The 22,902-nt window shown below is 40.8% G+C and overlaps 2 protein-coding genes across 3 annotated transcripts in view; one reads left to right on the top strand and one right to left on the bottom strand.

The window, feature by feature from the left end:
- The window catches only part of LOC132293828 (uncharacterized), a 38,168-nt gene that overhangs the window by 5,551 nt on the left and 9,715 nt on the right, over positions 1 to 22,902 (bottom strand). For both annotated transcript variants that reach the window (XM_059791468.1, XM_059791477.1), the window contains exons 6-11: positions 20,348 to 20,436; positions 19,633 to 20,179; positions 18,395 to 18,562; positions 17,404 to 17,567; positions 17,152 to 17,231; positions 16,630 to 16,741 (exon numbers count right to left, since the gene is read on the bottom strand). In XM_059791468.1, the coding sequence (XP_059647451.1) occupies positions 16,630 to 16,741; positions 17,152 to 17,231; positions 17,404 to 17,567; positions 18,395 to 18,562; positions 19,633 to 20,179; positions 20,348 to 20,436 (1,160 nt within the window). The remainder of the gene's footprint in view (positions 1 to 16,629; positions 16,742 to 17,151; positions 17,232 to 17,403; positions 17,568 to 18,394; positions 18,563 to 19,632; positions 20,180 to 20,347; positions 20,437 to 22,902) is intronic.
- The window catches only part of LOC132273860 (uncharacterized), a 1,044-nt gene continuing 433 nt past the window's right edge, over positions 22,292 to 22,902 (top strand). The window contains exon 1 of the mRNA XM_059775299.1: positions 22,292 to 22,703. Within this exon, the coding sequence (XP_059631282.1) occupies positions 22,358 to 22,703 (346 nt within the window). The 5' untranslated portion in view covers positions 22,292 to 22,357. The remainder of the gene's footprint in view (positions 22,704 to 22,902) is intronic.

Genomic DNA, 22,902 nt, shown 5'->3' with positions numbered 1-22,902 from the left:
AGTTGGTGGGGATTTGTGGCTACTCTTGAGACCAAGCTCGAAACAAATTTAGATTCTTTAGGAAGCAATTCTTAGAAAGTCTTTTGCAAACTATAGTTAAATGTTTCTTAAGCCCCAATAATTCAGCCACCGGGAACACCATTCCAAACTCCTAATAGAAAACCATTATCAATTCTCCTGAATAAGCATTATTTAAAAAGAATTATCCCTACAGTGGAATGCCATATCATCATTATCCTTGCCCTAGTCCCCTATGAATGGGGTCGGCCACATGAATTATTTCTCCAAACTTTTCTATTACATGCCAATTCACCTACTATACGTAACTTTTTAAAATCATTTCTAATAACCTCATCCCATGTTATTTTTGGCGATCTTTTTCGTCTCTCAATTTCTATTACAACAAGTCGTTTGACCGGCACGTCACTAGAATGCCATATATCAATTACAAATAAGGCCCGAAGTCAATTACAAATAAAGCGGTCAAGGAACACGAACGAAAACCATCAGTGCTTCATATAGGGAAATGTCTATATGCAAAAACAGATGTGAAAACTAAAGAAACCTATTGTTATATAGGCTGGAAGGAGATAACCCATATGGACAAAGGCTAGCAATGATAATGGACAAGGAGGTTGGTTAATCAGTTATCAAATTGATAAAATTCTGCATCAGTACATGTGTCCCATCTTCACATAAAAAAATAAAAACCACATCTGTCTTTTACAAGGATTTTAAGTTTAGTCTGCTATCGCAATTGCAATGTAACAGTAGAAATATATAAAAGAAGAGAAACGAGAGAATTGCTTAAAGGCTTGAATGAGATGACTTACCCATTCACAGCTCTAGTATTTATAGATAAAATGAGCACATGCTCATATTACAAGAAAGGAAACTAAATCAAATCATTGCATATTCTATGCGTAGACATATGCGTAAATAAAGTCAAATACATGATTTGTGGCTATCATATCTCACAGATAATATGGTAAATCACATCCCATGATTTGGCCCTATCATATCTCGGCTATTATGGTAAGTTATACCATAAATCGTGGTATCATAAATGCTAACACTCCCCCTCAAGTTGGTGCGTGGATATCTGAAACGCCAACTTGGACAATGCATTCTCAAACACAATCTTGCTGATGCCCTTTGTAAGAATGTCTGCAAGCTGCTGAGAGCTTGTGACAAATGGAGTACAAATTTGACCAGAGATGATCTTCTCTCGAATGAAGTGACGGTCCACCTCTATATGCTTAGTCCTGTCATGCTGAACAGGATTTGCTGCTATGCTAATGGCAGACTTGTTGTCGCAGTAGAGTGAGAATGGAAGCGACACTCGAAGGCACAAGTCTGTCATCAAGGTTTTCAGCCAAAGCAACTCACCTACCCCAAGAGCCATAGCCCTATACTCTACCTCTGCACTAGATCGAGAGACAACATCCTGCTTCTTACTGCGCCAAGTAACCAAGTTACCACCAATAGTGGTACAATAACCTAAAGTAGACCTCCTATCTGACATTGATCCTGCAAAATCAGCATCTGTCCAAGCCTCAACACGTAAGTGACCATGATTAGCAAACAAAATACCACGGCCTGGACACCCTTTTAAGTAGCGAAGAATCCGAATAGCTGCATCAAGGTGTGGGGCACGAGGAGAGTGCATGAATGGACTCACGACACTCACGGCATAAGCAATGTCAGGTCGAGTCATGGATAAATAGATGAGCTTCCCCATAAATCGTTGATACTGACCAATATCTGACAACAACTCCCCCTCAGAATCAGCCAACCGATGATTCTGCTCAATTGGAGTATCAGCAGGACGAGTGCCAAGCTAACCAGAAGCAGAAAGCAAGTCAAGAACATACTTGCGTTGAGAGATGAAAATGCCAGTCTTGGAGCGAACCACCTCAATGCCCAAGAAGTATCGTAGGGGACCAAGATCCTTAAACTGTCAAGTCACCCTGAGAAATCCTGGTGATATCTCGCCCCAGCTGGAAAATTCGTGCATTATTCTGCCTCTGAGAATAAGTGCGTTGAACTGAATCCCAAATCTGCTTAGCAGTCTTCATAAACATATAGCCAACAGCTATGTTTGGTTGCATCAAATTGATATGCCTTCTCTAACTCAACTGGCTCTTTCTCAGAACCAGTAATATAGCCAATCTTGCCTTTGCCACCAATGAACATCTTGGCAGACTGTGCCCAAATCAAATAGTTGGAACCATCCAACTTCACTATGGTGATTTGAAGTTCCGGATTTTTTGATGAGTTGGGAAAAAGGGCACCACTACCCACAGAACGTGAGCCAAGAGAATTAACAGTCGAGGACCCTGAATCTGCCATAATTTGTCACACGACAATAAAAAGAACTCCAAAAACACCACAAATTCTGTTAATAAATCAAAGAGTCTCCTCAGACTATAAACAATGTCTCCTCAGACCATTCCCGAAAAATCCAAATACATACCTTTTTTAAGGAGCGCTGCCCGCTTACATATAGCCAGACAGCCTCCTTCTTAATATTCGGAACCTCTTTGTAAACTAATTTTTTTTACCCAAGCCCTTCTAGGTGTTGGAAACCAACTATCCCAATTTACCCAACCCTAAAAGAGTGAAAAAGAAATTGTAAAACTTAAAAATACCTGTTTTTGATCACAAAACAGTAACACAGAAAAACATGTGTAGGCAACGTCACACAATGTCACAAACAACCTAAGGTAGCTGTCGCACAAGTAGCAAGGCTGCTGAAAGGTATGGAAAGGTGTTGGCTCTGATACCAAGTAGAAATATATAAAAAGAAGAGAAACGAGAGAATTGCGTAAAGGCTTGAATGAGATGAATTACCCATTCACAGCTCTAGTATTTATACATAAAATGAGCACATGCTCATATTACAAGAAAGGAAACTAAATCAAATCATTGCATATTCTATGCCTAGACATATGCGTAAATAAAGTCAAATACATGATTTGTGGCTATCATATCTCACAGATAATATGGTAAATCACATCCCATGATTTGGCCCTATCATATCTCGGCTATTATGGTAAGTTATACCATAATCCGTGGTATCATAAATGCTAACAGTAACGAATGATAAGGGGCGTTACAAATGGATCAGAAACTGTAGTCCTGAAATTTTATTCAATCTCACACGCCTTGGCCTAAACAAGCCAATACTGATTTTTTAACTCCGAATTTTTTTTTTTAAATGGATTTTTAATGATTTTCAGTGGATTCTGATGAACAATTAAAGGTGAATCTCCATAGTATTTTAGCAGCTGTCAACAGTAAAAACAATTCTGATTATTTGTAACTTCCGAAAGTTTCTATTGAAGTTCTTATAATTTTCGGAATTTTCAGAATTTTTTTTTTTTTATAAGTAAAAATATATTAGAAAAACGTTCAAAAGGGGAACGTGTCCTTAATACAGAAAAACGAAAACGAAAGAGCAAAAGCCAAATCTACGGACCAACAGAGTCCAATAGAACAAAAAAATCATCAATCGAGAAGTAAGCGCTGCCTCTAACATAACAGAAAAGAGAGCGAAGAATAAGAGACTTAAGGTTTGCAAAAGACGATTCATTCCCTTCAAAGTTTCTGTTATTTCTCTATCCCCAAATACACCACCAAACACGGTGTGGGGCGACCCTCCAAAAATCACGAGCACGACCAGAAACAGGGCAACTTGTCCAAGCGTTAATAAATTGGAAAGAGTGCTTGGGCATTACCCACTGAACGCCAAAAATACTGAATATGAGATTCCAACAATAAGATGCAACAGGACAATGCATAAGAAGATGGTCCACGGACTCACCATCAACTTTACAGAGACAGCACCAGTTAACAATGGTATTACCTCTCTTACGCAGATTATCCAATGTTAAAAAAATTTCCCCAGGTAGCAGTCCAAACAAAGAAGGCAACTCTAATAGGAGCTTTAGAGCGCCAAATACACTTCCATGGGAAATTATGCCCAATAAAATTAGACAAACACAAGAACATGGATCGAACTTTGTATCTAACATGAAGAGAGGGGGTCCACAAAATATAATCACAACCTCTGCCAACATCCTTCTGTTTATACAACAGGTCAAAAAAGACGCAAACTTCTGCTATCTCCCAATCCTGAAAAGAACGCCTGAAATGCACATCCCACGTAACTCCACTGTTATCAAGATGATAACAGTCAATTACATAAGCATGCTTATTCTCGGCAATGCTAAAAAGACAAGGAAAGGAAAGAGACAACAACTAATCACCACACCATAAGTCTTCCCAAAATCTAACATTCATACCATTACGAACCTTGAACCGAATATGGTTGGAAAACACATCCCAACCTTTCCGAATGAACTTCCAAACGCCAACGCCCCCAGTAATAGAAACAGGACGAGAGGACCAACCTCCACTCTCCTCCCCAAAACGACACGATATAACTCTTCTCCATTGTCGATGACGCTCTTTACCGAACCTCCATAACCACTTCCCTAATAAGGCTCTATTAAAAGGGACAAACTTCCGGATACCTAACTCGCCAAACTTCAACGGTTTGCAAACCTGCTCCCAATTAACAAGATGATACTTAAACTCCTCTCCTTTTCCACCCCAAAGAAAATCTCTCTAAATTTTTTCAATTCATTCAGCAACAAAGCACGGGATTTGAAACATAGATAAGAAATATGTGGGAAGGGACGAGAGGGTGCTCTTAATAAGAGTGACCTTCCACCCTTTCGAAAGATACTGTTATTCCATCCCGCTAATCTTTTTTCATACCTGTTAATCACCGGATCCCAAGTCCCCACTCTAATGGAGGAGATTCCCAAAGGTAATCCCAGATAAGGGAGTGGAAAAGCACCTACTCCACACCCAAGAACAGCAGCTAAAGAGGAAATATCGGAAACCTCCCCCACTGGGACAAGCACACTCTTTCCAACATTAATCTTAAGACCAGACACTGCTTGGAAGCATGCAAGAATGCACCTTAAATACCTGAGTTGGAAAACATCAGCATCATAGAAAACCAAGGTATCATCTGCAAACAACAAATGAGATATCTCAATCTGGTAGCAACATCTCTGCCAACAGTGAACCCCCTTATGTACCCCAAATCCTCTGCCTTTTTCATTAATCTACTCAATCCCTCCATGACAATAAGGAAAAGAAAGGACGACAAAGGATCTCCTTGTCTCAAACCACGCGAGCTCGGAAAAAAACCAGCAGGAGAGCCGTTCACAAGCACAGAGAACATAACTGACGAAATGCAAGATTCAATCCATTTTATCCATCGATCCCCAAACCCCATTCTCCTAAGCAAGTAAAGAAGAAATTTCCAATTCACGTGATCATAAGCTTTCTCGATGTCAAGTTTGCATAAAACACCAGGAACTTCACTTTTCAACCTGGAATCGACACATTCTCCTGCAATAAGAACGCAGTCTAAAATCTGTCTACCACCAACAAAAACATTTTGTGACTCTGAGATAATTCCATCCAAAACATTTTGCATTCTAAGAACAAGGACCTTGGCAATAAGCTTATACATGCACCCCACTAGACTAATTGGCCGAAAGTCCTTAATGTCAGAGGCGTTACCCTTCTTAGGAATAAAAGCAATGAAAGATGCATTTAATGATTTCTCAAATATGCCATAAGAATGAAATTCCTGAAAAGTGCCCATTACCTCATTACGCACCACCTCCCAGCTCTCCTTCAGAAACCGCATAGCGAATCCGTCTGACCTGGAGCTTTATCACCATTACAACTGGATAACGCCTTGAGAACTTCCTCTTCAGAGAACGGAACCTCAAGCACATCACTATCCAGCGTAGAAATAGCATTGAAATGCAAACCATCAAGTTTTGGTCTCCACTCCAAAGTCTCGGTATAGAGCTGCTAATAAAAAGAAACAATACCCCCACGCACCTCATCTTCTTTCCGCAACTCTAAAACATTCACACGAATACACCCAATGTTGTTGTATCTTCTATGAGCGTTAGCAAGCCTGTGAAAGAATTTAGTATTGCGGTCACCTTCTTTAAGCCACAAAGCCCCGAGATTTCTGACGCCACGAAATCTCCTCCATAATAGCAATCTCAGCAAAAGTCGCCTGACAAGACACTCTTCGAGAGCGAAGAGATTCCGTGACTTGCCCTATCTCATCAAGACGATCAATCTCAGCAATTTCAGTCAGGACTCTATTTTTCTTCAATTCAAGATTCCCAAACACGTCTTTGTTCCACTTCTTTAGCTCAAATTTGAGAATCTGAAACTTCTTAGCAAGCACATAGCTAGTAGAGCCAGTAAACACTGCGTCCTCCCACCAGGACTGGACCTTCCCTTGGAAGTCCTCAGCTCTCAACCACATATTTCGAAACGAAATGGAGTCCGTCTAGATCTCATACATCCACAATCAAGAACTAAGGGCACATAATCAGACGTGACTCTAACCAAAGCTTCCTGAGTGACATCCGGGAACTTCTCCTCCCAATCTCCAGAAATCAGGAATCTGTCGAGCCTCGATAAAGTAACTGATTCTCTGCTGCTAGACCAAGTGAAAGTTGCCCCTTCCAAAGGCAAATCAATAAGAAGGTGACCATCAATAAAATCGGAGAACTGGGTCATCTCCGAAGACCACCTCCCCCCTGTGGATCTCTCAAATGGAGACCGAACAGAATTGAAATCCCCGCCTAAGCACCAAGGCAACGACCACAATTCCTTAATGTAGCTAAGTTCCTGCCAAAAAACAAGTCTATCACAATCAATAACGGGTCTATAAACTCCAGAAAAGACCCAACTGAAATTATCATCTTCCATCTGAAACACACATGACAAAGAAAAAAGCCCTTTCCAGATATTCGTTCTGGACATCCATCTACGATCCCACATAATAAGAATGCCACCTGATGTATCAGAGGCGTTCAAGGCTTCCTAATCCACGAACCTACTTCCCCAAAGGCTTCTAAGCACATCATCCGAAATAGAAGCCAACTTGGTTTCTTGCAAACAAATAACATGGGCATTCTACTTCTTCAAAGCAACTTTAACCACCTTTTTTTTGTCCGGATCATTTAATCCGCGAACGTTCCATGTACTAATTCGTATCTTCATTGAGAACCAAAAATGATCAGTGCTCCTCTTCCTGCTTCCCACTTCTAGTCCTTCCCCTTTCTTTATTCACCCCATTCTTCCCTTCGTAATTTACATTAGAAATAAGGTTCTTAACCTCCTGATCACCTTTCCGATGTGCATGTTTCCTATTTTTAACAACTTTTGTGCTTTTAGAAGTCTCTGTATTATTGTTTCCTGCCACAATATCATGAAGAATGGTTTGTGTTCGATCATCATCTCCTTCCGAGGAGACACCCAAAGCTTCGCTGACCTCGCCAATATTATCCAATACCCAGTCCATACCCAAATCGTTAACCGTCTCTAAGCAATCAGGGTGTACAGTTGCTAAGGGTTCCATAATGTCCACATCAGATTGATCAATATCCCAGGCAAGAGGACAGATCTGTTGAGACTGATCGTCAAAGTCCTCCCCTTTGCTTTCAACATTATTCTGATACAAGTTTAATTGCATATTCAACTCTGTTCCAGGGTCATCCGTAAAATTTGTCATCAAATCATGGGTAGAGTTCGTCCCAGTCACGGAGGGTAGACCATTTAAGCCTTTTAGAGCAACACAAAGCTTAAGTTCATTAAGTAAAGACACGGCTAAATCATCTGTCAGCGTAAAATGAAGGTCTCGTCCAACACAAGCTGTCACCTTGTTGGAACAATCAATACTTTCGGACTTGGTCAATGAAGACAATGATTCTGCATCTCATGGAACAATGGCTTCAGAAAGATCTCTCCTTTGATCCAAACGATCCGCCACTCCACCTTCACCATTTCCCATCACCTCACACGAAGAAGGGGTAGAAGATGAGCTCTTAGGATGAGATACAGAGATTGAACCTGGAGAAGGAGAAGGAGAGCGTGCTACCCATTTCTGTTTTTCAGTACGAGTCCATCGGGTACCCTGTCGACTAGCTGAGGCAACCGGTCGATTCCACTTTTCTTTCTCAGTCCGACGCTGAAATAAAGAAGAGGAGAGATTTTGATAATGGGTTTGAGTGTGAACATGGGCTTTCCTTGGATCTAATTCGTTAAGAACTGACACAGAAAATGAGTTGGGTCCTCTAAGAACCCGTCTTTTAGTGTGGGCTGGCTTAGGCCCAAAATCAAGCTTGAACCTTAACGCTTTAGTTTGCCCATAACCCCTCCGGCCCCAATCAACTTTAGGCCAATCTGTCCGGCCCAGCCCAGCTTCCTCACCAACCCTTGTAGATAAGGATAGGGTCGAATCTAGAATTGAGGCTCTACGAGCACCACGTGTAAATTTGTCCTTGTCAACTATGACACGTGTGACCGGCGCGTGTCGTTTGCTTGATCTTCCTCGCACCCATTCTTTCTCCGGCATATGATGAGGCCCGTCGCCGCCTTCAATACTCTCTGTCGAGGGAACCAACGCCGGCGCAATTTCTTCCCAGATCGCCACCTTATAACAAAAAGTATCATCATTAATAAACACAAATTGCGGACAGGTCGATCTTATTCTCACTGTAATCCGAACACTTTTGGCATCCCTTGTTTCATCAGCGACAGCTCCCACAAATCCGCCACACAACTCCCCTACTTCAACAAATAAAGCCTGACACCATAGGTGAAGGGGAAGTCCAAATAGCCGGATCTGTTTGAGACCTTTTTCTCTAAGGACACTGCAGCAACCAACCCTAAAAGACCATACATCGATCCGCAGGGTTGCAGATCCCCATTGACGCCAGCCTACCTTCAACACACGTTGGGCTTCGGCCTGAGAAGGAAACCTGAAAAGGAGTAGCGAATCAGATAATGGAGTAACCCCCACTCCACGGGACATATTCCATGCTCTCGCAGCCCATTCCTCCACACGATCACAACCACCAACTTCCTTGTCAAAACTCCCGACCAAGCAAGATGAAAGAACTGATTTCCTCCCTGCAACGGACTCCCCGTCGATGTACAAAGACGGTCCTCGATGTGGAACTGCCGACTTCACATCCCCAGTTGTTGAAATTCTTGGAATCCTTGCAATCTCTAAATAAAGATTTCATCACAAACGAAAACGAAAACCAAAAAAAAAAAAAAAAAGAAAAAGAAAGAAAAGGACAAAGTCACTATCGCCTTGAAATCACCCCTAGTGGGGTGAAATAGCCCACAGTGACGTCATCCAAAAGCATTAGCTTGAGTACAAGACATGCAAAAAACTCTGGAATTTTCAGAATTATTCTACAAAATTAATTTATGTTAGGCATATATGTAGAAATTATAAGTTACAAAACATGCATTAATAGTTTCTAATGTGTTAATACAATTTATATTTGAAATTACTAAAATAAAATTTTAAATTTTAAAAAAATCAAAAATAAAATTAAAACAGAAATTTTCGAAAGCTAAAACTAAAACTTCAACAAAATTTATAACAAATAATTATTTACATGATTGTACGAGGGTTTGGAAGTGTAAATCAATTGTACCTTTTGAGGGAAGAAAACACGCATGAAAATAATTAAAATTTTGGTATATTGGTAGATTTTTTTTAGTAAGTAATAATTGAATAAAAGGCGCTCAAAAGAGGAACGCGTCCCTTATACAAAAGTGGAACCGGGATCTAAGGCCCCAAAGAATCCAAAAAAATGATTAAATCACCAGAGGAGGAGCAAGAATTCCTCTTCACATAACTAAAAAGAGAGCGAATAATATGAAGTTTCAGCGTTGCCTAGGACAACTCCTTCCCTTCGAACATTCTACTATTCCTCTCCTTCCAAATGCACCACCACACGCAATGTGGAACTATCCTCCAGTAGTCGCGTACACTACTTCTCACACAACATCCCCTCTATGCATGAATCAGATCCTTAGAAGATCGGGGCATTACCCAAAGCATGCCAAACAAACCAAGTATAAGATTCCAGCAGTCGTACGCCATGTAATGCAAAAGGATATGATCAACTGACTCACCATCTCGTTTGCACAGACAACACCAATTAACGATACAGTTACCTCTCTTCCTCAAATTGTCAATCGTCAAGATCTTACCCCATACAACATTCCATACAAAGAATGCCACTCTAGTTGGAGGCTTGGAACCATAGAACGCCATATGGTCTTCCATGGAAAATCAAGGCTATCAAAGTTGGATAGGCATAGGAACACTTCGAACCGACCATGGGAAGAAGGGATCCACGTAAGATCATCACTACCTCTGCCAACTGCATCCTGCCGATACAACAGATCCAAAAGAACACATACCTCGTCCATCTCCCAATCCTGAAAAGAATGTCGAAAGTGCACATCCCATGTAATCCAACTACTATCAAGCCGATAACAGTCAACTTCGCAGCTTCGCAAGCATGTCTATCAACTACAATACTGTATAATCTGGGAAAGGTGCAAGATAATGGCTAGTCACTGCAGATCCTCCCAAAATCGAACACATCTGCCATCACGAACTTTGAATCTAGTGTGGGAAGAGAAAACATCCCAACCCTTCCGAATGGATTTCCACAAACCAACTCCTCCCACAATAGAAACCGGACAAGTAGACCAACCGCCACTCTCCTCCCCAAAACGACATGAAACAAGCCTTCGCCAAGGGCAATGCCTTTCCTTCCCAAATCTCCATTACCATTTACCCAAGAGAGCTTTATTAAAGGGACCAACCTCCTGATACCCAGACCACCCAGCTTCATGGGCTTACAAACTTGCTCCCATCTGACAAGGTGATACTTAAACTCTTCGCCCCTTCCACCCCAAAGGAAATCCCTTTGGATCTTTTCGATCCTTTCGACAATAGAGCATGGAATTTGGAACATAGATAAAAAATAAGTAGGAAGGCTCGATAAAGTGCTCTTAATAAGAGTAACTCCCCCAAGCCGCCTCCCCCCCCAACAAATATTGCTTCTTCTATCCTGCCAATCTCTTCACATACCTGTCAATCACAGGATCCCAACTCCCCACTCTCCTAGAGGAAACCCAAGGAATGGGGAAAGAACTCACCCTACACCCAAGGACTGCGGCTAAGGAGGAGATATCCTGAACATCCCCAACCGGGACAAGCACGCTCTTAGCCACGTTGACCTTCGGCCCAGAAACTGCCTGAAAACAAGCCAGAATGCACCTCAAGTATCTAAGTTGAGACATATCAGCATCACAAAAAACCTAGGTATCATCCGCAAATAGTAAATGAGAGATCTCCAACTGATGGACTAGATCTCTCCCCACCCTAAAGCCCTTTATAAGACCGAGATCCTCTGCCCTCCTCATAAGTCTGCTCAAACCCTCCATTACAATGAGAAAAAGGAAAGACGACAAGGGATCTCCTTGTCTTAAACCCCAAGAACACCCAAAAAAAAAAAACCAAGAGACCCATTCACAAGAACAGAGAACTTTACAGACAAAAGACGTGTCTCTATCCATTTCCTCCATCTCCTTCCAAACCCCATTCTCTGAAGTAAGTATAGCAGGAAATTCCAATTCACATGATCATAAGCTTTTTCAATGTCAAGTTTGCATAAGACTCCGGGGACACCACTTCGCAATCAGGAATCCACACGTTCGCCTGTAATAAGAACTGAATCAAGTATTTGCCGTCCTCTAACAAAAGCATTCTTGGAGTCCGAAATAATCCCATCCATGACATCCCTCATCTTAAGAGCAAGAACCTTGGCCATGAGCTTGTAAATGCAGCCCACTAGGCTAATTGGTCTAAAATCTTTAATGTCAGAACTACCGCCCTTCTTAGGGATAAGGGCAATGAATGAGGCATTTAACGACTTCTCAAAGACGCCAGTAGAATGAAACTCCTGAAATGTACCCATCACCTCGTTTCTCACCACCGCCCAACTTTCCATCAGAAACTGCATAGTAAACCCATCAAGCCCCGAAGCTTAGTCCCTGTTGCAACTTGATAAAGCCTTTAGAACTTCCTCTTCAGAAAAAGGAATCTCAAGCCCATCTCTATCCAACTGAGAAAGAGCCTCAAAATGGAGGCCATCAAGCTTGGGTCTCCAAGCTAACGGCTCGGTGTAAAGCTTCTGATAAAAAGAAACGATCCCATTACGCACCTCTTCCTCCCTCCACAATTCCATACCATCCACCCGAATTTGCCCTATGTGATTACTCCTTTTGTGGGCATTAGCAAATCTGTTAAAAAAATTTGTGTTACGATCTCCCTCTTTTAGCCATAGAGCCCGAGATTTTTGTTGCCACGAGATCTCCTCCATACTAGCAATCTCAGCAAGAACTGCCTGACATGAGGCTCTCCTAGAACGTAGAGACTCCACATCCCCACCCACCTCTTCAAGACGATCAATCTCAGAAGATTCAGCGAGGAGTCTATTCTTCCTCCATTCAAAATTCCCGAATACATCCTTATTCCTCCATTTCTTAAGCTCGTGTTTGAGAACCCTTAACTTCCTGGCTAACGTAAAACTAGACGAACGTGTAACCGTTGCTTCCTCCCACCAAGACCGAACTTTCCCTTGGAAGTCCTCCGTTCTCAGCCACATATTCTCAAATTGAAACAGGAAACATCGAGAACTTAAACCCCCACAATCTAAAACCAGAGGAACATGATCAAAGGTGACCCTTGCTAAAACCGCCTGAACAGCATCCGCGAATTTCTCTTCCCACTCCCCAGAGATCAAAAACCTATCCAGCCTTGATAAAGTAACTGGGTCCCTGCCATTGGACCACGTATAGGTTGCACCTTCCATTGGTAAATCAGTGAGAATATGCTCATCAATAAAGTCAGAAAACTGAACCATATCTAAAGACCACCTTCCCCCTGTAGACCTCTCTAGCAGGGATTTAACATAATTGAAATCCCCACCCAGGCACTAGGGAAGAGAACACAGTCCACCAACGGGCCAGTGGCCTAACGGTATCGGCCTCTTACTTCCCAAAGGGAGGTCAGGGGTTTAAGTCTCATAAGAGACGTGTGTGTGAGTCCAACTAGGCAAAAAAAAAAAAAAAAAAAAAAGATACCACAGTCCCTGAACATGGCAAAGCTCCTCCTAAAAAAGAGGTCGATCACTATCAACTACCGGTCCATAGACCCCAGCGAAAACCCATTTGAAATTGTCCTCCTCCATCTTAAACACACAGGACACAGAGAACCTCCCCATCCACACGTCCATCCGAGACAACCATCTGCAATCCCACATAACTAAAATTCCGCCAAAAGTACCTGAAGCATTCAAGGCCTCCCATTCCACAAACCTTCCCCCCCAAAGACTCCTAACAACTCCATCAAAAATGGATGCCAACTTAGTTTCTTGTAGTTAAACAACCTGGGCTCCCCACTTCCTTAAAGCTACCTTTACCACCCTCCTTTTGTCCGGATCGTTGAGACCACGAACATTCCAAGTAATGATTCGTAGCTTCATTAAGAACCAGATAAAATTATCTCCCCTCCTCCCCTCCTTACACTCCTACTTCTAGTCCTTCCCCTCTCCCTCACTGCCCCTTTCTTCCCTTCATGGTTGACATAAGAGATAAGATTTTTGATCTCCTGCTCCCCTTTCCAAGACGATAAGGCCTCGTATTCACAACCTCATTAGTCACTGCAACCTCTCTTCCTTCCACAATTGCATGAAGAATGGATAATGCGTGATCGCTATTACCCTCTGATGAGACACCCAACAGCTCACTAGTAACTCCTATATTTGCAACTACCCATTCCTTAACTATATTAGCAGCCATTTCAGAGCAACCAAGTTGCACAATAGCCAATGGTTCCTCCATTACCAAATTAGTATGGTCAGTCTCCAACCATGGAACAAGCTCGTTAGAACAGACCTGTTGAATGGAAACCAAGTCATCAATCACCTCCTCTGCACTATCTCTTCCATTTATAAGCAGCTCTATCATCGAATCCGTATCTCTAGCATAGTCACCCATTCCATGACTCAAGAATCTGATAGACTCATTCACCTCTAACCCTACAGGTGGCAAACAATTAATACCTTTCAAAGATACCCAGAGATGAAGCTTTTTGAGCAGAGCCAAAGCCGAATCATTGGACAGCTAAAAATGAAGATCACGCCCCACACAGACCATAACCCCCTCAGATGAGTCCTTTACAACACAATCAACTAGGTCAACATGCCTAGGGAGAACAGGCCCATAGCCAACCTTCCCTCCCGTAATCACTCCAGGCTTAAATTCAAGCACCGAAGGTACAACTGGTAACACACAACCCTTATCCGTCGCTGTCTCAGCATCACTCCTCAAGCCCCCACAAGGAGTATGAGAAGGAGGAGCAGTAGGAGCGCTCCGAGGGTGAGGAGCAGATGACATACCTAGGTCGTTGATAGAAAGGGTGCACATCCACTTCTGTTTATCTTTTCTAGACCATCTATTACCATGGTGAAGTATGTGAAAGCCCCGAGTAGAGAATCTAAAATTTCTTTCCTTCGGCAGTGCAAGGATAGAAGGAAAAGATGCTACTGATGGAGCAACGCAACACTGATTATGTCGAAAAGTCTTCTCGTCCATGCTCAAACATCCATCTCCTCTTCTCCGACGAAGTCCACAAGCTGTTTACAGAAGAGCCGTAAGAAAGACTCTGTGGAGGTTCTGTATTGCTGGGCTCTATAATGATCTTTGGGCTGGGCTTGGTATTTGGAAAAGCAATGGAAATAAGGTTATTGGCCCCATGTGACCTTCCTCTTTAAATCATTAAAGTTATGTGGCCATTACACGGCGTAGTCCTAGAAACTGTGGGTTTATCAGGCCTAATACGCAGATCAGGCCAACGTTATCTGCATGAAAGACACCTGTTATACCTCGTGCCTGTCCACGTGGTTGGCCTCCAACATTCCGTTCAAAACTAGGGAGCCAAAAAAGGAATGGAAGGGGGCGTTACACGTGCAACTCGCAATCTTCCTTCCCCCACTCGCGTACGGCGCATTGAGGAACATGCGTCGTCGTCCATGAGGGCCGAGATGAACCTGCAACTGCCGTGAACGATGACTGCTTCCAAGTCTTGTTTCGTTGGGTAAAAGGGGGGGGACCTTTAGTGCCATAAGATGACTTCGAAAGTATGAGTGGTGAGGATTCCTCCGTCAAAGCGACCTTAAAGGCCACCCTTTAATCTTCAACAAAGACGAACTCCAGTATCACACCTCCGGCAGAAGCGTGGAGAACAACTCTCTCACCTCCCACCATCTCGTCTGCCTCCACACCTCTGAAACCACCACAAAGAACTCCTATGGATTCGAATAGTTTCTGGCACCATAGATGGAGAGGTATGCCGTACATCACCACCCTTCTTACCCCGTCTCTTGTTCTCACCGCAGAGCATCCCACCGCGAAATACCAGACATCAATTGATAGGATAGCATCTCCCCATTTCTTCTTCCCTGAAACGAAATTTGTGCCTCTTCCTCCGATGGTAGTCTGAACAGAAGCAAACCGTCGGGCAGGGATGACACCACCACCCCACTCGATATCTTCCAAGTCTTCGTCGCCCACGTCTCAATCCTATCAGTGCTTCCCACGTCTCGATCAAAACGTCCAACTAGGCATGATTTCAGAGTAGATTCGCGAATCTTTGTACTTTGATTATCAACCCTAAACACCCTTTCCTTGCCAATTGAGAAACTTTTGATCTCGCCGTTGAAATTGAGGCATGGAAGTGTCGCCACATCAAGGAAAGACCAACGCATATCACAGATCCACACCAAACAATAGAAAAGAAGATAATCAAAGGACGACGGAGTGGATGACTCCGGCGCCTTAGAGGGTAGAGAGAAAAAAGAACCATGTCTTATTTAGGGGTTCTATAGACTGCAAACTTACTTGTCCAAAGTTAGATTACTTGGAATGTATATTGGTAGATTCAAAACAAGATCTACAATCAAAGTTTATAAATCTAACATTAAACAGAACTTTTATGTTTAATCTAGGTGGAAAAAAAAAAAACAAAAAACAAAAACAAATAGTATAAAATTGAAAATTTACCAATTAATTGAAAGCTCGGAGTGCTTTGAACTAAGATCTAAGCCAAAATAATTGATTCAAATTTTTGGGGTAAGGATGTTAGAAAAAGAGAGAGAGAGAGAATAGGGAAAATGGGGAAGAAATGAATATTTGGCATTAGATTAGCGGTTGGCATTAAATGGCCTTATCACCCATCACAGAGCCAAATCGGCCTTTATGGACCGAGTTTATCTGACTCCCTGCCGAATCACCAATGATTGGGCCATAACATTATAGGAACAACTCAAGCCAAGTCCATTTCCACAACACACCACCAACCCCCACCCCCCCCCCCCCCCCCCCCCCCTTCTCTTTTCTCTTTCAAAAAGAATTTTCTTCCAAATGCAACTCTCTCATGAGAAACAATGAAAATAGAGTTTCTTATCATATTTCATATCAAATCATAAGACATGCTAAAAACTGAAAAATATTAAGTCAAAGGTTGCCTTCATTGACAACTAGCAAATATGTATATGTACATATATTGCACATTAGCAAAAGAATAAAAGCAATGACATGGAGAAAAAGAAAGATCCGTTTATAGTATTTCACCTTGTATAAGGAATCAAACACTTGGGTCACAGGTTCCTGAGATATGACATAATCACTATGGTTCACCAATATACAACAAATCCAAGGAAGAACATAGTTCCCACTGCATGATCTGTAGAGGAAGAAAGTGTCAGATGTTGAACGAAAATGATTTATTACAATATCTTTGTTCTTTTTTTTTGGTAAGTATTTATGACAATATAACTGCTTGCTGAAAATCAATTTTTTACAAGAGAATGATTAATTTTAGTGATAGCCTCGGGAAGAAAATAATAAATAAATAAAATTTTACTCAAAGTGAAGTAAACATTCAATGTCATATTCAAATAATAAAGACAGCTTCGTACTTTGCTGAAACTTAAGTCTCAAATTTAGATTCCAAGTTGGTTTTTTTTTTTGCATTGCTGAAGGCAAAAGTACCATGCACTAAAGGCCAACTACGATTAAGCAAACGGAGGAGCGGAATCGTCCCTACACCACCCAAACATGGGAAACTAAAAATAAAGGAATGGAGAAATGCACCTTGATAGCCACATGCTCACCAAGACTTTCAGCAAGCCATACGCATCACTAGGTACCATAGATAAAACAGCAGCCCTCATCTGATGAAGATAATTATAGTCAGCAGAAAATTTTGAAAAGTGCATTTGCCAATCAAAAAATGAAAAACTGAAAGAGAGGGGGGGGGGGGGGGGGTTGTTGCACTTGAAATAAAAGAATGCAGCTGAACCAAGTAACAAAATTAATATATTCCATTCATGCCAAGAAACAGACCTTTCTTTGTGGCATATTAGCTTCAAGACTGATTCCCTTCAACATTGTAGAATCAAACACTGAATTAGATGTAAGATCATCTTTATTGTTTAGTATACCTAGGGTTCTCAGCCGGTCCTCCATGCAAACCCTTACATTGTCAATTCCAACATTATCCACATCATCTGCAAAGACGAAGACACTAGCAATTAAAAGTAAGCAAAAGCATGATATGAACTTTTCTTTCAAACGTGTTAATCTTTAACAACAGAATTAGAGAAGCAGAAATATATGAAGATGTATTCAAGAAAAAACATAGCAACGCCAATGTGTCCCACACATATCCAAACCATACTAACAAATATATATATATATATATATTTCAAATTTCAGATATTCCCTGACCACATTGACAAGTATCTAATATGGCCATGGCAATCCCTAGCGAAGTATCTATGCTTTCAAGGTTGTACATCTCCTCTTTGCTTCCTCCTCCGGCATCAAACTAAAAATCAACCTCCTATTGTATTATTACCAATTCTTATGCTCTTCACTTCCTCTCCAAAAATAAGATCCTACCGTAGTGGCACTATGTAGTACCCAAAACATTTTTCTTTTCATATATAAATGGTTAAACAAATAACTGTCAAGAGCTGAGTAATATATAATAAGAATGCGATTATGAGTAATGTGTAATCTTTTCTTGTGCATAGGTTCAATCATAACATGAAACATAAAAGAAACAAAAAATTAAGATGCACTCAGATCATGAAATCCATATATAGAAAATCCCAGAATTTTTAAATAGCATCTTGTTGATTTTTGACAAAAAAAAAAAAAAAAAAAAAAATACAATCAAATTACCAAAACTAAAGCGACCATAACAATGTCCCAACAAATTGATATTATTGCCTTCATGGAATCAAATGATTATTCTATAATTTAAACAATAACCATGTAAAATGGCTTATACCAGAAAACTGAAATTTGGCAACTTCTATGTAAAACGCACCTCTGTTTGCCACAGCCATAGCTCCACCCTCGTTGACTAAATTATCAGCTGTCATCTCCTCGGGATCAATACTTGAATTCTGATCTCTTTTCTTCTTTTCATGAAAATCAAAAATCTTAGGCATTGGACATAAAGCATCTTCTGCGTTTGCACGGTCTAGAGCAGTAACTGTTTATTATCATACAAGTTGTTAATGAGCCCACAAAATCTAGAATGCAAAACAGAAAAGAGTTACATATAGTACATGAATCCTTATTCAAATAAATAGGGACATGAAGAAATGCATAAAAGGAGAAAAGAGTAAAGACGGGAAAAGGTACCACGAGAATCAAATCCAACCTAAATTACTCCTTTCAAGACTCAAAGAATGAAATAAGAGTTTCACATTTCACATGAGGGTACATAGTCAAATAATTAAATTTAAATACTTCCAAATAACCAAACCATTAGCATTAAAATTAAATTGAAACATTTTTTAAGAAATAGGTAGGAGTCGATAACTCCAAGCAAAAGGGCCCTCCAAGTCAAAAATTAAATATTGGATAAATGTGACCATTTTGGCAAATTATTGGCAATTACATAAGGAAAGAAAAGACAGAAAAGACAGGAGCATTTTACAAATGCATTAATTTCATGAGATGCTTTTTCCAATACTTTCCTCTCCTACATGGATATTTCAGCACAAGTATCATCCAAGTTGGGAACACTCACTAGCATGAAAACCCTATTACCCTAGATTTTAAGTAGCAAAATTGGAAACTTTGCCATGTTAGTTGTGACCCTTCCTATGAAGATTTGAGGATTGGAAGAATCAATCACCACAATACATATCCAAAGCCGACTTGTTGAACGGATGCACATGCATGATGTAACAGGGTAATTATAAACATTTAAATGGGTGCATCAATTGGAATTAGCATAAAATCATAATTGAGCGAAACCTATCTTTTTTTTTCTTTTTTTCTTTTTTTTTTTTTGATAAATATGCAAAATCAAATTTATCCATGTAAAAGGAATGTAAAAAGGTAACAGAGTGACGAGGAAGAAAGGAAATTCCAAGAGCCCAGGTTTCCATAGTGTAATATATTTCTAGGTCCATAAAGAGGTACACAACTTCCCAGCTTGTAAATGGAATTATAACATTTTGTAATTTTTGGGCAGGCTCATATGTGTAAAAATCTCAAGAGAAACTAACTCAAGAAAATAGAAATCAGAAGTTACTAATGATCCCACCTTACCTTCATTTTGTACATCTATTCCTTTCTTAATTCTGTGAGACTGATGGATTGGCAGAAGGATTCCATCTGAGGAGCTGTTTAATTTTATGTCTGTGCCAGAATGCACTAAAATTTTCTCAAATGATGGCTTTATTAGTGAACCATAGGCAACAAACACATGGGCAGAGGCAGGTCTAGCAACGCCTTGCAACTTTGCAGCAAATATAGTAGGTACTGCACCTTTCTGATTCCTAGAGACACTGTTATCAATATATAAGGAGACTTTTGTGGGCTTGGCATTGCGCAATTCCTCAATATTCTTTCCATACCAAAAATAACAAATACCCATTTCCGAGATGGCCAGAACATATACACCTGCCTCGTCAACATCCCCAGTGTTGATGCACCTGCTATCTAGAAAGACAGCAGGGTGGTCCATTGCAAGAACACAGGAAGCTGATTGCTTTTTGCTTCCATCTATTCTCCAAACTGCAACATACCGTTCACCAACAGCAGAAGAAAGGATGTAGTTTGTGTTTTTTGTGAAGATCATACAACGAACCGCTCCCTATCAATCAGTTGATAAAGTTTGTTACTTCATTAACTATATGTCCAGTTGTGTCAGTGAAAGGGGTAAAGAAAGGAACTTAAAGATGTATGCCCAACTGAAAAATATAATACTCCGTAATAAATAATAAGAAGAACAACAACAACATGGAAACAGAATAATACTCACCGGATGGCCTGAGAACTTCTGTATCTTTTTATGTTCTGAACAATTAAAAATCTTCAACTGAGCAGCTGCAGTTGCTAAAATCATCCCATCTGATAAGGAGGAATACCCATCATTAACAGTTTTACAAATTATAATTACAATCTAAAGCCAATATCAAACGGTGTATAAATTAAATAGAAGTGACAAAGGTAAAAAATGAAAATGCTAATTATCCAATTCATTATAGCAAGCAGTCGATTCTTCTTATATTTGATAAGCATTCAATTTATCACTTACTCCATAAATCCAACTATATATGCCGCAATATTTATTCATTTCCAGGAAGATAATCCATCCTAAACAAAGACTTCGCAATCCCCACCTGACCTAATACCTTAATACCTAATATCTCTGTCTCATAAGACTCATATTAAATATCCCTTTTGAGGATTCAAACTTTTTAGGGAACATGTGTTTGTAAATTGTAAAACTGACCCTCTAAAGTTCAAAGATTTACATTGTTAATCTAGGAAAAATTTACAATACTAAAATTTAGGACAGTTTCAGCCCTTCTAAGGTAACTTTTCAAACGGGATGTCTGTTTTGGGACATCACAAAAAGGAAAAGTGACATTTATTTTGGAAGGAGGGATTAAAGCAGGGGCGGACCTATGTTGCTCTTCAGGGACTTCGACATGACCCAATGAACACCAGAGAGAGCAAATACCATGGCTCAGCTATCCCAAGCCACTGGCGGTGTGAGAGGAGATGATTAACCTACTCCTACACTCTCTTACGCATATAACACCAATTGAAGATAATCTGCTAGCTCCTCAGATTCTCAATCATCAAAACCATCCCAAACACCACTGTCCAACTTAGGAGGTGCCTTGGGGCGCCACACTGCCGTCTAAGGAAATGAAGGCCCGCGAGCATCCACCAACCTCTAATAGAAGAAGCACACCACAAACACCCCATGATTGGAGCCCATCCATCAAAGGATATTGTCAGATTTCTAGGAAATAAATTAGGAAATTCAATTTTTGAAAATAAAATCTGAAACTAATATTTCAGATTTTAGTAGTTTCTGTTTCCTGTTTTCTAGCCTAGAGTTTTGCTGATTTGATTTGCTGATTTTGTGGGCTTCCTGATTTGGTGGCCTTCCTCTACTATTTATCTTGTAATTGTCTCTCTTGAAAAATAAGAAGAGTGAATATTTTTCTTCTTAAAAAAACCTTCATGGTATCAGAGCTTTGTGCTTTTTTTCTTTTTTCTTATGATGTCGTATAAGTCGGCGATGACCGGTGTCCAAGGAAATCCTACCGTCTCTTCCAGTACTTCCGAAACCATTCCGCCCAATCCCACTATTTCTCCCACGAATATTCCGCCCAATCCCACACCTGTATCTGCCGATTACTATTCCCAGAATTTAGCCCTTTATCTCACGGTTACAAAACTCAATGGGCACAATTATCTCGAGTGGGCTCAGTCTGTAAAATTGGCGATCGATGGCAGAGGCAAAATTGGGCATTTAACTGGCGAAATATCGAAACCTGCTGCTGGTGACCCTAATCTGAAAAAATGGCAATCTGAAAATTCTCTTGTTATTGCTTGGCTCATCAATTCCATGGAACCTACCATTGGAAAACCTCACCTATTTCTTTCCACTGCTCAAGATGTCTGGGAGGCCGTTCGAGATCTTTATTCGGACCTGGAGAATTCTTCTCAAATATTTGAGTTGAAAACTCGATTTTGGAAATCCAAACAGAATGATCGCGATGTTACTACTTATTATAACGAATTGGTAACTTTATGGCAGGAACTTGATCAGTGTTATGATGATGTTTGGGAGAATTCGAACGACTACGCTCGCCACAAGAAGAGAGAGGAAAACGACAGGGTCTACATGTTTTTAGCCGACCTTAATCGGAGTTTGGATGAGGTCCGAGGCCGCATTCTTGGCAGAAAGCCATTGCCCTCTATTCGGGAAGTTTTTTCTGAAGTTAGACGTGAGGAGTCAAGGAGAAAAATCATGCTGCGCAACACCGAACATGGGAGAAATCTGGAACCTGAGAGCTCTGCTCTTGTGTTAAGAGGTGTTGATTCTGACAACGACGGGTGCAAGAAACCGTGGTGCGAGCATTGCAAAAAACCATGGCATACGAAGGAGACGTGTTGGAAGCTTCATGGTAAACCAGTAAATTGGAAGCCAAAATCCAAACGTGACGGTCGCGCCTACCAAGCCACTGCTGAAGAGACTCAAGAGCCTTCTACCAACTCGGATGCAGTCTCTTTTACCAAGGAGCAATTAGAGCACCTGTACAAATTGTTTTCTCCAAAACTGTCCTTAACTCCGTCTTGTTCTTTGGTACAGAAGGGTAACTCTCTTGCTACTGCGTTTTTTGGTTTTATTCCTAACCCTGATCATTCTTGGATAATTGATTCAGGCGCAACTGATCATATGACCAGTTGCTCCAAATTATTCTCATCCTATAGTCCATGTGCATGCAATAAAAAGGTCAAAATTGCAGATGGTTCACTCTCGGTAATTGCCGGGATTGGAACTATCAAACTCAC

This window comes from Cornus florida, unplaced genomic scaffold (genome assembly GCF_030987335.1).
Source record: "Cornus florida cultivar Cherokee Brave unplaced genomic scaffold, ASM3098733v1 CherokeeBrave_3.0.0_Hap2_Chr01, whole genome shotgun sequence".
In the NCBI taxonomy this organism is placed as follows: Eukaryota; Viridiplantae; Streptophyta; class Magnoliopsida; order Cornales; family Cornaceae; genus Cornus; species Cornus florida.
This window is presented reverse-complemented; position numbering and strand designations above follow the sequence as displayed.